The sequence below is a fragment of the Beta vulgaris genome, chromosome 3, assembly GCF_026745355.1.
Source record: "Beta vulgaris subsp. vulgaris cultivar EL10 chromosome 3, EL10.2, whole genome shotgun sequence".
Classification (NCBI taxonomy): Eukaryota; Viridiplantae; Streptophyta; class Magnoliopsida; order Caryophyllales; family Amaranthaceae; genus Beta; species Beta vulgaris.
The window spans coordinates 53230871-53247545 of record NC_079204.1 but is presented as its reverse complement, the minus strand read 5'-3'; the positions used below and the strand labels follow the sequence as shown (position 1 = coordinate 53247545).

The 16675-nt window shown below is 38.9% G+C and overlaps 3 protein-coding genes across 3 annotated transcripts in view; 1 reads left to right on the top strand and 2 right to left on the bottom strand.

Annotated features, from left to right (window-relative positions):
- LOC104889481 (ferredoxin-dependent glutamate synthase, chloroplastic) overlaps positions 1-2917 on the top strand; it is a 33076-nt gene extending 30159 nt beyond the window's left edge. The window contains exons 30-33 of the mRNA XM_010674706.4: positions 734-972; positions 1052-1130; positions 1433-1516; positions 2268-2917. Coding sequence (XP_010673008.2) covers positions 734-972; positions 1052-1130; positions 1433-1516; positions 2268-2429 — 564 coding nt within the window. The 3' untranslated portion in view covers positions 2430-2917. The remainder of the gene's footprint in view (positions 1-733; positions 973-1051; positions 1131-1432; positions 1517-2267) is intronic.
- A 9671-nt stretch (positions 2918-12588) lies between these two features.
- Positions 12589-14068, bottom strand: LOC125495775 (uncharacterized). The gene is made up of 2 exons (XM_048640596.2): positions 13742-14068; positions 12589-13654 (listed from the first exon to the last, which is right to left on the bottom strand). Exons 1-2 carry the CDS (start codon positions 14066-14068, stop codon positions 13502-13504), a joined length of 480 nt encoding a protein of 159 aa, XP_048496553.2. The 3' UTR covers positions 12589-13501.
- A 111-nt stretch (positions 14069-14179) lies between these two features.
- On the bottom strand, positions 14180-16675 carry LOC130590746 (uncharacterized). The gene is made up of 2 exons (XM_057393285.1): positions 16275-16675; positions 14180-15545 (listed from the first exon to the last, which is right to left on the bottom strand). Exon 2 carries the CDS (start codon positions 15543-15545, stop codon positions 14436-14438), a length of 1110 nt encoding a protein of 369 aa, XP_057249268.1. The 5' UTR covers positions 16275-16675; the 3' UTR covers positions 14180-14435.

Here is a 16675-nt window from a genome sequence, read left to right as displayed (position 1 = left end):
AGGTGTGTCCCAATTTATTTGCTACATTTGCAAATATTTCCATATATAGTACATAGGTCCCACACTTTATTTACAAATTTGCCATCACTCCCTCGGTTTTTGTAAATATTTCCATACATAGTACATGGGTCCCACAATTTACCTATTTGCTTTTTTGTTAATTCTTGTTATGGCAGTGGTCCCCACTCCCTCCTTGGTCTTTGTGATAAAGCAAATGTAGCAAATAATTTGGGACAGAGGGAGTAAAATCAAAATAATGGGAGGGAAAATAGCTGGAGAAGGCAAGGTAAGTGGACTCAACAGTGGAAATTTGGATGGTTTCCATTGGTAGTGGTACCGAAAGTTGATATTAGGTACTTTTTTCTAAATACAAATTTTAGGTGGGTTTTTTAAAGAAAGGTTGCGTCTACGTAATAGGTAGGTCCCTATGTTGATTTCGACTTTAGATTCTTGTGAGTTCTGGTTTTTAGTTTTGACGATGAACAACTTTGCAATTTATGAACTCAACATAAACTTGTCTCTCTCCTCAATAAGTTGCCTTTTGTGGATCTTCTTGAAATTGGTTATTAGAGATTTAGAGGTGGAGTGCTATGAGTCTATGACTGCAATTGTTCTTTCTTGCTAAATGAATTATTTATTAAATGGAAAGTTCCATAGTTTTGACCCATCTTTCTGTCCATCTGTTTTTATTTTTAATATTATGTTTGCACTGCTTCTAATTGAGTATTTGTAGGGTATGGCTGGAGGCGAGGTGATAGTCACCCCTGCTGAAAATCCCGGTTTTTGCCCAGAAGAGGCTACAATTGTTGGGAATACCTGTCTATATGGAGCTACAGGAGGTCAAATTTTCATAAGAGGTAAAGCTGGGGAACGTTTTGCTGTACGGAATTCACTTGCTGAGGCAGTTGTTGAGGGTACTGGCGATCATTGTTGTGAATATATGACTGGTGGTTGCGTTGTCATACTTGGAAAGTAAGTCGCATTGACTAATACTATTTTCTAGTGCGGATAATGAAGAAAATATTCTTATCTTTTCCTTTCTCTTTCACAGAGTTGGTAGAAATGTTGCTGCCGGCATGACTGGAGGTCTGGCTTACATACTTGATGAAGATGATTCCTTCATTCCAAAGGTCGGATTTTGTCTCTGGATATACTTTCCATCTTCTGATTATAAGAGAAAATGATATCGAATTGCGAAAGGGTTTCTAAATGTTGTATGTAGATAGACAGGATCCAGATTTTGGCTTTACAAGCCCATTCTTTTTATATAACCTTCTGTTATTGAAGGTTGAAACTGAAAAGTAACCAGATGATGGCATGTCTTCAGCTTAGACTAATATTCTGTTTTGACTCTCTTGTCCTTCCCTATTTTCTGTTGAATTCAATATTTCTGAAGGTTGTTTTCTAATTTCTGTATGGAATGCTAAATTAGGTGAATAAGGAGATTGTGAAAATCCAGAGAGTGACAGCTCCAGTTGGACAGATGCAACTGAAGAGCCTAATTGAAGCACATGTTGTAAGTATTCTGTATAAATTGTGCAAGCATCAATCATCAACATGCCTAATATTTGTCAGAACTTTTATTAGTCTTCCACACTTTCTCGTCTAATATTTAATGTTCATAATTCTGTTCAAGTTTAATAAAATTATTGAGGCCCAGGTCAGAAGATGGACTATCCAAATTCGCCATTCTCTCCTTGAATGGACGAAAGATAGTGTGTTTATGCTTTTGCTCATGTTAGTATAGATCATCTTGTGAAGTTCAACCAGGTCGCTATTGTACGCCTAAGAAATTCATTGATGGGAAGTTATCCGAAATCTATTAGTAGAACTCAAATATTTGCATAAAGCCAAATTCATCCATTGTATTGACGCTTATGAATGCCAGCTCCTTTTTTTTCTGTTTTTTTTCTAAACGAGGAATAATTATTGTATATTTGAAATGGTACATTAACTTATTATGTTTGTTTATCACAATCTAGCTGCCGGAAGCTTAGTTTTTCTAAAACTTTATCAGTTCCATCATGCAAGTGTTTTGTGATAGTTTCCTTCACAAAGGCTTATAGTCAATTTCTGTATGGAGTCCAGTTTTTATAAATTCTGTAGCTTATCCCTGCAGATCCATGTTGTATTGAACTCCTGTGTGTGAAAGAATTGCCAACTTATCTGTTCTTATTCTGCCAAACAAACCAACAAATATAGCATACATTTGCTTCACTTTGTATCAACGTATTATTAACCTGCCATGCCTAACTTCTATTGTGAAGGAAAAAACTGGAAGTTCCAAAGGTGCTACTATTCTGAAAGACTGGGACAAGTATCTGCCACTCTTTTGGCAGTTGGTTCCACCTAGTGAAGAAGACACCCCTGAGGCATCTGCGATGTTTGAGCAGAAATCCACCGAGGAGGCTACTTTACAGTCTGCATAGAGAACTGCTTAAAGATCTCACCCATGTCTTCACCTAAAGCTGTCGAGATTCTTAGTCGCAATTTGCAAACAGTAAATGGAAAAAAGAGGGGGGAGGGGGAGCTGCAGGCCCCTTTTGTTGAATGTATAGGGATTGATTTTGGAGCATATTAAGGTCAAACACTGCACCTCAGCTGGATATCGTTGGCCCAAGACGAAGGTCTTCATTTCCTCAACTTGGGAGCTGATCCATTCACGAATGTCTTCTGTGACGAGAATCGTATATAAGGCAACTGTAAATTCTTACTTACCAATCCTTTTTTTTTTGGGGGTGGTGGTGGTTATTTTTCTTGAGATCTCATCTGAGATCCTAAATGTTCAGGTGATCATTGAATCAGCTTTTTGGTTATCTCAGACATCCAGAATAGGGCTGCCTGTAATTTATGGATCAACTTGTCCAGATTCTGAATAACTTAAATAAATCTAAGTGGTGGTTTGTGATGCATGTAATTTATGGATAACACAGGTTTTGAACTTTGAAGCTAATTTTTTTAACAGACGAGATAATGCATAGTATAAGATTCGATTTCGTGACCTCAAGCTTATATACTAATTCTAAGCCACCAAACCAACAGATATTTGGTGTTATATTTACGAATGCCTCCGGATTGGAGCTCGAGTTATTCATGCCATTAGAGGTAAGGCTAATAATGGGTCGGAGATGGGACGAGTGAATCTCAACCCGCTCCATCATCAGTGACCTAGATCTTCATCCACACCATCTATCACCCGTTAAGAATTCCACCCATATCCGCCCCATCCATGAACCGCGGGTAGGGTGGGTGGGAAATGAGTGATACTAGAAAAACCTGTTGCCAATGAGACCAAGTACTCGATGAGACTTGGCATCCTTCCCAATACATAAATTGTTGGTTGTCGAACTGAGTGCTCGGCTAAGAAATCCGGTCAAGCTAAAATACGGCTAGATGTATCATGTTTTTGCAAGTAGATGATTACGGACCATATAATGATAATAATATAAGAGAAAACTATGTCACGCACGCAAATGTCTACCTTCTTGCTGAGAGAGGTTTGCTTGAACTCAGATGTTGTGTATAATAATAATAATAATAATAATAATAATAATAATAATAATAATAATAATAATAATGAGTCTGCTAAGAATGGTGATTCACCTGTCTTTGTGTAGGCAATAATATAATAGAACGGCAACAACCATATAATTTGTCTGGAAGCTGGAGCAATGCTATGTTATACCAGACGATATGCTTCAATGTTGATCAACAGATGAACATCAAGTATCGGTGAGAATATCCAAAGCCGGTACTAAGTACTTGGCTTTTAAGATAAGGGCAGTCGACTTGGCCGGACATGCCACCAAATCTGCACTTGGATTTTGAGAAAAGGGTCGAGTAGTCGACTTCGGCGGACTCACCACCAAGTTTGCACTTGGATCTTGAAAGAAGGCCAGTCGACTTAGCCAAACTTGCCACCAAGTTTCTACTTGGATTTTGAAGTAATGGCAGTCGGCTTAACATGACTTGCCACCAAGTTTGTACTTGGATTTTATTTGACTCCTGTTATAGGGTGGAACCTATCCATGCCTCTTAAGTTCATATTCTTTGGTGGCTGAGCAAGGGATGTGAACTTTATACTCTTCTATGTCATTTAATTGATTCGCATTGTCGTATCTGGCTTTGTGTCGATAAGCTTGACAATTCAATGATTTTTTTTTACCTTAAAAGAGTCACAATTTAAGTTATACTGTAAGAGTTTTATTTTGATACGGCAAGTGAATGGTGTGCACATACAGGTCAAACTCAGCGAGGTGCAAGACTAAACACTAATATATTGATTCTAGCCTATGAAACAACTAAACAATTTAAATATCAAAAGAAATCTATGTAACTAATAGCTAAACTAATAACAAGATATGACAAACTCGATGAATATGATAATTAAAACACTAATATTAAGCATTACCACTAATATGAATTGATCAGAACATAACTCACATCCCAATTATTCAATTATAACTTACTCGAGATTGATATTCCCTTATGACTCAGCAATAAAGCACACTTGCGAACCAAAATTAGATCTTTAGTCATTCATCAATACTTAAATCTCACTTTCGTGATAGTAAAAAGCCTGACTGGCATGTATGTCTCGTATTTACATGGCTTATACACATAATTAGAAGCATTAAGATCCAATGTCAAACCTATTTTCATTGGAGAATTCGAATCAATGACAAAGACTATCTAAATCAAGACCCAACTTTCGTTGATGAACTCAATTAATAAAATAACAATTTAACATCAAACAAATAATTATAATCTCAATTCCAACTTTCGTTGATAATATGAAATTAAACCTAACTCTAGATGCAAAATTGACAATAAGAATAATCTTATCAAACCCTAAGCATATAATTCAACAAAGTGGAAATTAGAGAAACAATTTACATGATTAATCCATATTAGAGCTCAACTCAATCCTAGATGAGATACTAATCGCTAATCATGACAATAAGAACAATAAACATAATTGAAAACATGATCAAATAGATAAAAGAGATAGAAAAGAGTAAAACTTGATTAATAGTGCCTGAATGGTAGATGATACCAAATTCTTGATCAAAAACTCGATCTTCGATCTCCAAAATTGCCTGAAAAGACTGAATTAGGGATAAAAACCGATAATAACGTAATAATTCTCTAAGAAAACATTCCCAATTATTTATATTTTCCGAACAACTAACTAAAATAAAAACCGAGAAAATTCTAACATAAGAGATCCACAACTCGCGTCCACCACCAACCGCGCCCAGTACCGTGCGTCGCGCCATTTGCCGCGATATGCGGTAAGCTCTCGACATTTGTCCGCGAACTGCCGCCTAAACCGCGAGTCGTGCTAGCTCCGAAGATCTAATTCATTCCTTCTTTCAACTCCTCAAGCACAGCTCTCAACCTTGTTGGACCTTGTGCAAGGCCCATATATACTTCCAATTCGGACCTGACACTATATGAACCAATGTTGCTACCAAACCTCCAATAGGGCCACAAATCCATAACTCTTCACGTACTTTACAACTCTCCTCAATATCTATTATTTGAGCACAATTCCACTAACACTAACACAAATCACATCAAAATCTTCCTCAAAATGCGCCAAATTAAGTGTAAAATGTGGACTTAACATACATTTACTCTGGTTTTTATTATTATATCCATTTTTTTAGGGCACATTTGCTGAGACACTAATTTGAACCTTAATATATCTAATTATTAATAACTAAAAATTAGACAAAATTGATATTTAAATAATGCACATTTAGACAAATCATGGGTTCCTCATATTTTCTCTCCCCTCATCTCATTTTTTCACATTATTTCCACTAGTTTTTCCATCTATCCTTTCCATTTCACAATTTCATGCCTACATCGGTTCCCTATCTCTACTGCAATATCTGTTGACACAATGGCAAATAACGGGTGGGTAGTGCCCCCCTTGCTACACGCATCAGAATTTTTGGAAAAAATAAATGAAAGCCGAAATGCTTGGATAAGTGGTCGAATCCTGTGTGATATGGGGAGGAGGAACTAGGCACATGTTGATATCCAATTGAAAGTTGAAATGAGAACCATCCTTTTGCTATGAGGTTCCACATTAACGAGAAGGGCCCAACAATTTCGGGTTCCTCATTTCAAAGGAAAGAGAAATAGAGAGATTAAGCCCATAATAATTGTTGATGATCTTATGACGAGTGCTGATATCAAATATTAGACAAATTATTCAATATCATGACATTTTTGTAATTTTTATGACAAAAATTGATATCAAAAGATTATGTACCTCTTATGGGAGAATACTTTCTCCTCTTATGACCCCCTTTAACTTATGAACCTCTTTAATTATTCCCATTTTACAATATATTATTATTATTATTATTATTATTATTATTATTATTATTATTATTATTATTATTATTATTATTATTATTATTATTATAAAACGGACCTACATTATATTTTTTATAGAGTTTTTAACTAGAATAATACAAACTTTTGCCCGTTCTCTCGCAATAATACAAACTTTTAATTATTTTTAAATAATACAAACTTTTCCCAAAAATCCTCCAGTAGGACATGACCAGTTAGTCACTTGTTGGTGTAGGTAAATTGCTTACGTGACACTTCCTTGTTTGCTCTAGTTCTTCTTCCTCTATTTTTTTTTCATTTCATTCTTCTCTCCTACTCCCCCTCCATTGTCTTTCTTCCTTGCCCACCCTTGACCCTACCCCCTACACACACTCCCACCCCTCCACTGCCCTTTTCTCCTAACAGAGCTGCTTCCTTCCCCCAGACAGCTGTCGCCTCTCTCCCACTACCACCTACCCTTTGATCACCACCAACACCAAAATCGCACCTCACCCAGTCGAATCAGCTCCCCTCCAACCCTGAAAGAACCCCTTACCCACCTATAAACAGCCACACCACCCAAAATAACCCTCCACTTACCCAAAATCAGATCCCCTACCCATTACCCACCGCCCACCCTCGTAACAACCCTTCACCCACAAGAAATTAGCCCCCTGCCTAAAATCCACCGCCCTACCCTGAAATCATCCTCACCCAGAAATAATGGTGGTGATGTTTTGCTTTAGCGGTTTATTGGGGGTGGTTTGAGGATTTTATTTTTTGGGTGAATTGGGGTTCATGGTGGTGAGTGTGGTGTTGATAGGATTTGGTGGGTGGGGATCATGGTGGTTATGGTTGCGTTTTGTGTATTTCGGAGGTGACGGAGTGGAGGGGGTGGTTTTCGGGGGTGAGGTGGCTGGGTTTGGTGGTTTTCGGGGGTGAGGTGGCTGGGTTTGGTGGTTTTTCTAGGTGAAGGAGTGGAGGGGGTGGTTTTCGGGGGTGAACAGGTGGAAGGAGGTGGTTTTCGAGGGTGGGGGAGAGGGACGTGGTTGTTTCGTGGGTAGGGGAGGGGAGGAGTGGTATTCTGGGGTGGAGGAGGAGAGATGTGGTGTTGCCGGTGGTTGGGGTGGGGGAGGAGGAGGGGGAGAGTCCAGTGATTTTGTGGTGCGATTTCAGTTCTTAGGGGGAGGGAAGGAGAGAGAAAAAGATTTTGGGTTTTTTAAAATTTTCTTTTACCTGTTTTACAGATTAAAGTTCACATTATCTTACTGGAGGAATTTCGGGCAAAAGTTTATATTATTTAAAAATAAACAAAAGTTTGTATTATTGTGAGAAAATGGAAAAAAGTTTGTATTATTGTACTCCCTCCGTCCCAAAATATAGTTCCCATTTTTTTTTTCACGGTAATTTATGTAAGTAGAGTATAAGAGGGATAGTAAAGATTTTTTGTTTATTTAAATAAATGTTGTATGGGAAAAGATAATTTTAAGAGAGAGAGTGAAGAATAATTGGTGAAAGAGCATTAATTGTAACATTTTGGTTGAATAAATAAAGGAAAAAACAAAATTCAAGAAGCAAATAAATGATGGGATACGGTTTTTCTAGACAAATTACGGAAAAATATGGAGCTAAATATGGAAATGGGAACTATATTTTGGGACACCTTAAATGGAAATGGTAACTATATTTTGGGACGGAGGGAGTAGTTAAAAAATCCTATTTTTATTAGAAGTCAAATGGTCTAATCCAAAACTATAACAAACAGTCACAAACTCCCCCGACAAATATGATAATGTTTAAAATGATGGTCGTATTATAGTTCATGTACAGACGTAAAATCGAACAAGCTAAGGATTCCTTTAGAACTCATATAGCTTCTTTCTTTTTTATGTACCAACTAGTGCATATCCCGGAAGAGATAGAAAAGGGGGGAACAAAAGAAAAGGGGCCAGCAGAACAAGGGGTAAGCTTTAATTTTCTGTGCCTACTTAGGTAGTAAGTAACTAATAAGTATGTCTGTATGTCAATTATCAACTGTCATAAAAGAAGGCAAGAGCCACCGATAGAAGAAATTCCTGTTTTAAGGCAGCCAAAAATTGTAATAGTCTAATAGATGCAATGTACTGGTGAAATTTAAATTCATGGTAATCACTATTCCAATCTTCACTCGCCAAATTTCGGTATACCTATCATGGCAGATAAGAGCGCACTGAAACCAAACCAAAGCCACGCCACACACCAATTGTTTTTCTGCACAAAACAAAAGGTATGGTGGACATGTGACTATGTGAGCCACAATGTGCCTTATTTAACTAATGTCATGCAACTTACTACACTTGTGTATAGTTGTATAGTTGTATTATATCTCCATATTGTTAGGGCTTTGCTAAACACCGCCCTGATTTTTCCTATTTACGCCCTGTATTTTAGTACAAAAATACATGGTATTTTTTTTTAATACATGACATCCTTTCCTCTTTCCCTTTCTCCTTTCCTCTTTCCCTTTCTTTATTTAAACCCCACATTTCCATGTTTTCCACACATTTCACTTTCACTTTCCAAACTTTGTTTATTGGCTTTCTTTTTCAAGAAATTTCCGGCATTGACCAAGGTGTTTGGCGGCGTTGACCAACATTGACCGGCGTTGACCAACATTGAGCAGCGTTGACCAATCAAGAAGAATTTCCTCCGGCGTCATGGCAAACAATGTGAGTTTTTTAGACCACGAAACTGGTCAGGCGCCTAATTTAGGCGTCTGACCATGTGGTCAGGCGCCTAATTTAGGCGTCTTACCATATGGTCAGGCGCCTTATTTAAGCGTCCCACCATATGGTCAGGCGTCTAACTTAGGCGTCCAACCATGTGGCAAGGCGCCTAAGTTAGGCGTCCAACTGTATGGTGAGGCGCCTAATTTAGACGCCCAACCTTATTGTGAGGCGCCAAATTTAGACGCCTGACCTTATGGTTAGACGCCTAAATTAGGCGCTTCACCAGTCCATATGGGTTGACAATTTTAGGCGCCTAACTTGTTTTAGAGTTAAGTCAAAGCATGATGTAGAATTTACATATGCTTAAAATATCCGTTTAGAATATGTAAAACAATAATATCTTTACATGGTAGAATATTTGTAAAAATTTACTATGTTTTTGAGCTTAAATGTAGAATTTACATGAATATATGTAGATTTTTAGCATATTATAATACTTATACTTATATTTTCACATGTATCACATGTAGATGTCTTATATGTAGATTTTTAGCATATATTAGAGTAGTTATATTTAAATTTTTAACATAATAAATGTTCAATTACATTTAGATTTATACCTATAATAATAGTTATATATAATTTTTAACATATTAGATGTAGAATTTACATAAAGTGATATATGTAGAATTAAATAATATTATAATAGTTATATTTTTATTTTTAACATGTTAGAGTAGTTATAATATAGTAGACATAAATTATTTAAATTATAATATTTTGCATATTATACTAGGTTATAAGTTCATCCTAAATTATAAAAAACATGAAATATGAAGCAGTATTTTTTTTGGCTATGAATTGCTTACAGGCGTCCTAATTAGGCGCCTGCATCATTGGTTAGGCGTCTAATCAAGGCGCCTGCACCAAAGGTCAAGCGTCTACTCTAGGCGCCTGCACCAATGGTGAGGCGTCTAATCGAGGCGCCTGCACCATTGGTCAGACGCCTCGTTTAGACGCCTAACTTTTGGTGCAGGCGCCTTGATTAGACGACTCACCTTTGGTACAGGCGCCTTGATTAGACGCCTCACCATTGGTGCAGACGCCTTTATTGGACGCCTCTCATGGTCCAGCGGCTTGATTGGACGCCTACATCTGGTTCAGGCGCCTAATCACCACTGCTGACTTGTATTTAGATATGTAATTTAACTATGTGATTTAGATATATAATTTATTAAATAGTTTCTATTACTTCTATGGTATTTAATAGGTTCCATATTCGAGCAATGATGGGGACGGGGTTAATTATCACGGTAGATTTCAGATAACTGATGCATTCTCAACGGTTAATGATGCGGTTAACCATCTTAATGAAATTGCAATTTCCATAGGGTTCGAATTGGTTATTGATACGTATAAGCAGAATCCGACTGGTCCACTGCGTTGCTATTTGAAATGTTTTAGGGGGGCGAGATACTCGGGAAATAAGGTAGATCCGAATATTATGGTGCGACCTAATACATCGACAAAGTTTTGTGGATGTAATTTTATGATTAGGTTGGTTTTGGGGGACAAATGGCATGTGTCTATTCCGAATAGTGATTATGGTTTCCACAACCACGCATTCATAGTATATGCGGAGGGTCACAGACGGACTAGTGGGCTCAATGATGATGCTAGGCGGATGGTTCGACAGATGACTGATGCCGAGACCGCACCCAGAAACATTCAAGCTGCTGTAAATGAGGCATTCCCCCATCTTCACCAAACGATAAAGCATATATACAACGAGAGGTATTTTTACAAGATGGAAGGGCGTGAAGAACGGACTTCAGCTGAAAATTTTCTGTACCTTGCTCGTTCGAAAAACTATGTGTATTGGTCATTACGGATGATGATGGAGTGATCACTCATGCATTCATGTCTCATCCTGGTGGTACGAACGCATTTCGTACCTATCCATGGGTAGTTGGCATCGATTCAACATATAAAACGAATCGCTATGGTATGCCTTGCATTGAGATGATAGGGGTGGCACCGACAAATATGAACTTCCTTATCGCCTATGCCATAGTGAGGGATGAGAGTGCATACAGTTACCAGTGGGTGTTGCAGTGTCTGCGTATTCTAATTGGCGATGATGTGAGCCCGAGTGTCATATTTACAGATCGAGAATTGGGTTTGATTAGACCTATTAGGGAAGTTTTTCCAGCTGCTACTCATCTTCTTTGTACATGGCATATTAACAAAGATGTGGAGGCACGAGTTAGTAGATTATGTGGGGGGGCGGAATTTGGAGAGCGATTTCGTGTTGGTCATTGGTGGAGTGTAGTAAATGCAAACACAGAACATAATTATGAGGTTGCATTGGGAAATTTGAAGTCTGCTTGGGCATGGAAGCCCTCCGTTATTAATTATGTTGAGACAACGTGGTTGAATCCACATAAGACCAAGTTTGCTAAAGCATGGACCAACAACGTGCTTCATTTTGGGAACACAACCACATGTAGGGTGGAGAGTGCACATGCAGCTCTGAAAGCGTGGCTGCAAACTTCCACTTGTGCCTTGGATACGCTCTTCGCACGTGTTAATTTGTTCATAGATAGCCAGATGATCAAGATCAGGGATAGCTTAGAGAAATCTAGGTGCAGAATTGGAAGACAACATATGATAGATCCTTTTCGTCATTTGGTTGGTCATGTCTCTCATTACTGTCTCAATATGCTGAAAATGGAAAACACTAAACGCCTAACCATGGGTAGGGAAGTGTTTGATTATTGTGGTTGTGTCTTCTTTTGGTATCCCATGTGCATGTGCCATACAACTTGCTATTAACGAAAACGGGGGATTGTATCTTGATGATATTCATCTTTTCTTCAAGAGTTTGGTGATCGGAGATGGTGTAAATGCATCGGATTACGCTACTCAATGTGATCAGGATGTTGAATATCTTCAGGGATTACTTGATGAACTTTCTGAGTGTGATCCTGCGATTAGGAGGGGTATAGCAGCCCTTATTCGTCGGCAGTTACACCCAGAGGACGAGGGAGTTGAAGAGCCTCATATTATTGTAATTAACATTGTACATACCTACTATTAAATGAAAGGACAGTTCATTAAAATTAACATTGTACATACCTAATTTAAGCGCCTGTTCCACTGGTGGATCGACTAATCAAGGCGCCTGCACCATTAGAGGGGTGCCTAACTTAGGCGCCTCTACCATTTACCAGGCGCCCAAATCAGGCGCTTGCTCCATTGGATAGGCGCCTAAATTAGGCGCCTCTACCATATACCAGGCGCCCAAATAAGGCGCTTGCTCCAATGGTTAGGCGCCTAAATTAGGCGCCTCTACCATATACCAGGCGCCCAAATAAGGCGCTTGCTCCATTGGTTAGGCGCCTAAATTAGGCGCCTAACCAATGGTGCAAGCGCCTTAATTAGGCGCTCCTCTAGTGGTGCAAGCGCCTTAATTAGGCGCTCCAATAGTTGTGCAGGCGATTTAAATTGACATTGATATATTATACACATTCTAAATGAAAAGGATTGCATTTTTAATTAATTAAAGTTATCTGTTGATATAGCTAGAACTAAGCATTTTGTCATTTACACTTTGAATTTCTTTGATATATCATGATATACATGCTTTTTTGGTATAACATGTTTATCATTAGCTGCATTATTCTTCATTATTCATGACCTTTAATTTTAAAAAATCATGTTTGAGATTATTTTGCGTAGAAGTAAATAGATTTTAATCATAAACAAATTATACACAGTTATAATTAAACAATATTATTTTAAAAGTCATGTTAGTATATAAAAATTGTACAAATAATAGATAATTATATTGATATAAGATGCAAATGAAGCACTAAGTAGTTACATGAAATATCATAAAGTCATGAAATTACATTCAAATGGATAGAAACAATATATAAAAAAATATATATACACTAGAGGTCAAAATAGATTTAGAATAAAAGACGTCAACCTCATACAATAAGATTACTAATCATTGTTAAAATACATATAAAAAAATAATCACTTAAAATTTATAGTTAGTATTAGATAGAAATATAAAAAAATATTCATACATGGTAATCATATTGATATAAAATCCAATAAGGTTACTAATGATTGTTAATAGTTCAATTGATTAGAATAAAGTTATTAAGCTTTAAAAACTGTACTTAGAACTAGGTATAGTTATATATTTTATGTGATTTCGCACGCATAGCGTGCATATAAAGCTAGTACTATTAAATGAAAGGACAGTTAATTATAACAAAAAATACTCAAATATGTTTTCAATTAACTCGCAGAAAAACAATAAACACTCATATAAAATCGTTACACTATAGCCGAAAAACAATAAGTTCAAATAAAAATACAAATCTCATTAAATCGATAATTAGTTCAAATAAAAATACAAAATATGACTACGTTCTCCGACGTCGATCCACACCACGGGTAAGGTTCCATGCCTCATACCACCCAAACAGTCCATCAAATAATGCTCGAAAATCATCGGGCAGATCACTGGTGTCCCGTTCAATAAACGGGTCCATCATACCGAACATCGAAGCTAATACCTGCATATAGTAGTATATAACAAAGTTAGTATTCAAAATATAATTTTATTAACACTTAATTTTAATAAGTAATACATTAAAAGATACCTGATCTGGAACCAAACCCTCAACATAATTTGATCCGGCTCCACCATCTGGCAACTCAGTCGGGTTAATGATGAAACGATGGGAGTACGCATCATACCACTGCATGTAAGCATCTGTCGCCATCGAAGGAAGTGGGGCCTTATGCAGACCACCCAACATAAGCTGTGAAGCACGTGGAAATAAATCCCATGTCTGTCGCTGTGCTATAAATGAGAAGTCTACCCTGTACCTATCCCCAGCAGAAGGCCTATAGCAAGACTCCGGCTCCAAAATATGATGGGGAACCTCCTGAATGAATCCAAGCTGGCGTAAAGTACGATCTGGCATAACGGCTCAACGATATCCAAGTATCGCAGCCACCCGTAGTACGTGCTACGAGGATAAGCAGATACCGGACATATACCATAAGGTAACCAATCAGGCTGCACGTCGTTCGTCTGATCCAATGCCTGTCGAATACTCAGTAGTCGGTCAATCCCCCTGTTCTCATGCCGAACCTCCCAACTCAGTGCCGAAGCAGATCCTATAGGTCTCATCCTCCTAGTGCGGTTAGGCCGAAACATGGGAAAATACTCGTAAATCCATGCCTGCAATAGCGTGAGGCAACCACAAATCTGGGCTGAATCAGCACGACTAGCTATGCCAAGCTGCCTGTATAAATAGGCTAGTGTAGCCGCACCCCAAGAATACCGGCTCACATCCTGGGGCTACAAGACAAAAACGACAGTGGCCAAGGACGGACTCGGTTACCACTCTTATCAACGAATAGAGTGGCACCAAGGAGGGTCAGCATATATCCTCGAAACTGGTGGGTCGGACTCCGATCCGGAGCAGAACATCTCTCTATCAAAGAATCAATGAATACACCACCACCGGACCAATGCGCCTTCAAAAAGGCGCTTCTCTCCATCCCAAATAGCTCTGCACATGAACTCTTCACGTCATCCCATGAACCAAAGTCACCTGTAATCCATCCATCTGATGGGATATGGAGGATAGAACTGACATCGTGTAGCAAGATACTAATCTCTCCAAAAGGGAGGTGGAAAGAGTTCGTATCGGGCTGCCACCTCTCGACAAACGCACAGATCAACGGCTGATCCAAATGCTCAAACATGATCTCAGGCAAGTGCCTCAATCCAGTAGCATCTACCATCCCCTGAACCTCGGGTGTCATGCTAGCGTACCACGCCTGAAGCTTACTGCACGTCCTCTCCCGGTTATGACACTTCAACATAGTCCTCTCATCCTCCCCAGCCCAAACGTGTGCCGCTATGTGGCCTCCAAAACTAGGTATGACACTACCGTCCAACGGCCCACCTGGCCTAGCGTCACGTACTAGCCATGAAGTGTCCTCCTCCGCCCCCTTCCTCTTGCTCGGCCTACTACTCCCGGATCCCGGAGCATTGCACGATGCTCCATTTGAAGAACGTGCAAAACGACCACGAGAGGTACGTGGTTTGCATCCCCGAGACAGACGACCTTCCTCTGCGTCCGTTGATGGATGCTCCGGCTGACTATCGTAATAAGCACCCGCCTCCTGATCGTCCCCCGCCATTGGGTTGCCTCTCCATGGTGAGTGAGGTCTCCACGACTCAATGTCCATAATAGTAGTAGGCAATGCAACAGACAAAGGAAGAATCTCTGGTACTTCCTCCGTTTCTGCACCTGATGAAGACTGAGTGCTCCTGAAAAGCAACTCTCTAGCCTTCCTCGATGAGATTGTCACCCCTCTATCATGAGGATGACGATGACCCGAATCTGTAGGCAAACACTTTGCTTTGCCTTTGTCTCGCCCACTCATCTTTGATTAAACGTATAAAATTTAATTAAAATATGAATAATCAATTACATTCAATAATTAAAATTGTTCTCATATAAATATATTTCTACGCTTCATTAACTATATTTTCTATTATTTAATTCATTTTTCGCAATAATACATTTTCCAATTTTAATACACCATAATTAATATAATTTTGTAATTATTTTCTTTAAAAAAAATTAAAATTAATAGCAATTCGGGCCCCTAAATTAAACTCCCAACCAGTGGTACAGGCGCCTAAATTAGGCGCCTGCGCCATTGGTGGGGCGCCTAAATTAGGCGCCTGTACCAATGGTGGGGCGCCTAATTAAGGCGCCTGCACCAATGGTGGGGCGCCTAAATAAGGCGCCTGTACCACTGATCAGGCGCCCAACAAAGGCGCTTCCTCCATTGGTTAGACGCCTAAATTAGGCGCCCCACCAAAGGTGCAAGCGCCTTAATTAGGCGCCTGTCCAGTGGTTCAGGCGCCTATTCAAGGCGCCAGCCTCAATTTTACTAGATTTCATACATTTTCGATGATTTCAAGCCTCTAAATATTCTAAACTACCAAGAAATTATCAAATACAGGAAGATTTTAATCAAACACCAAGAAATTTTAATCCTCTAAACTACCATACTTTCAATTTTAAAGGGTTTCAAACACATGCGATATATCAAATTCTACAAATACGATTTTTTTTAAAAAATTAAAATTTCAAATTAACTAACCTTTATGTCGCCGGAAATTCGAAGTTTTGTTGCCGGAGGATCTTGTCGCCGCCGCAACCTCGCCGGAAGTCTGCTCGCCTAGCCGGAAATTTGCTCGCCTAGCCGGAAATCTGCTCGCCGCCCCGCAATAGTCCTCGCCAGATTTCTCTTCTCGCCGGAAAAACTCGCCGGAGATACTGCCCGGATGTTTTCTTCTTGGTGTTGATGAGAGAGATGGAGTAAGAGAGTGGAGAGAGAGTGAGAAGTGAGGGAGGGTCAAGAGAGTGAGAAGGTGATGAGAGTGGGAGAGTGGGAGAGTGGGAGTATAAAAATACTCAAATACATACATTTTTTTTTATACAGGGCGTAAATATGAAAATTTAGGGCGGTGTTTAGCAAATGAGTATTGTTATTCTCTCTCT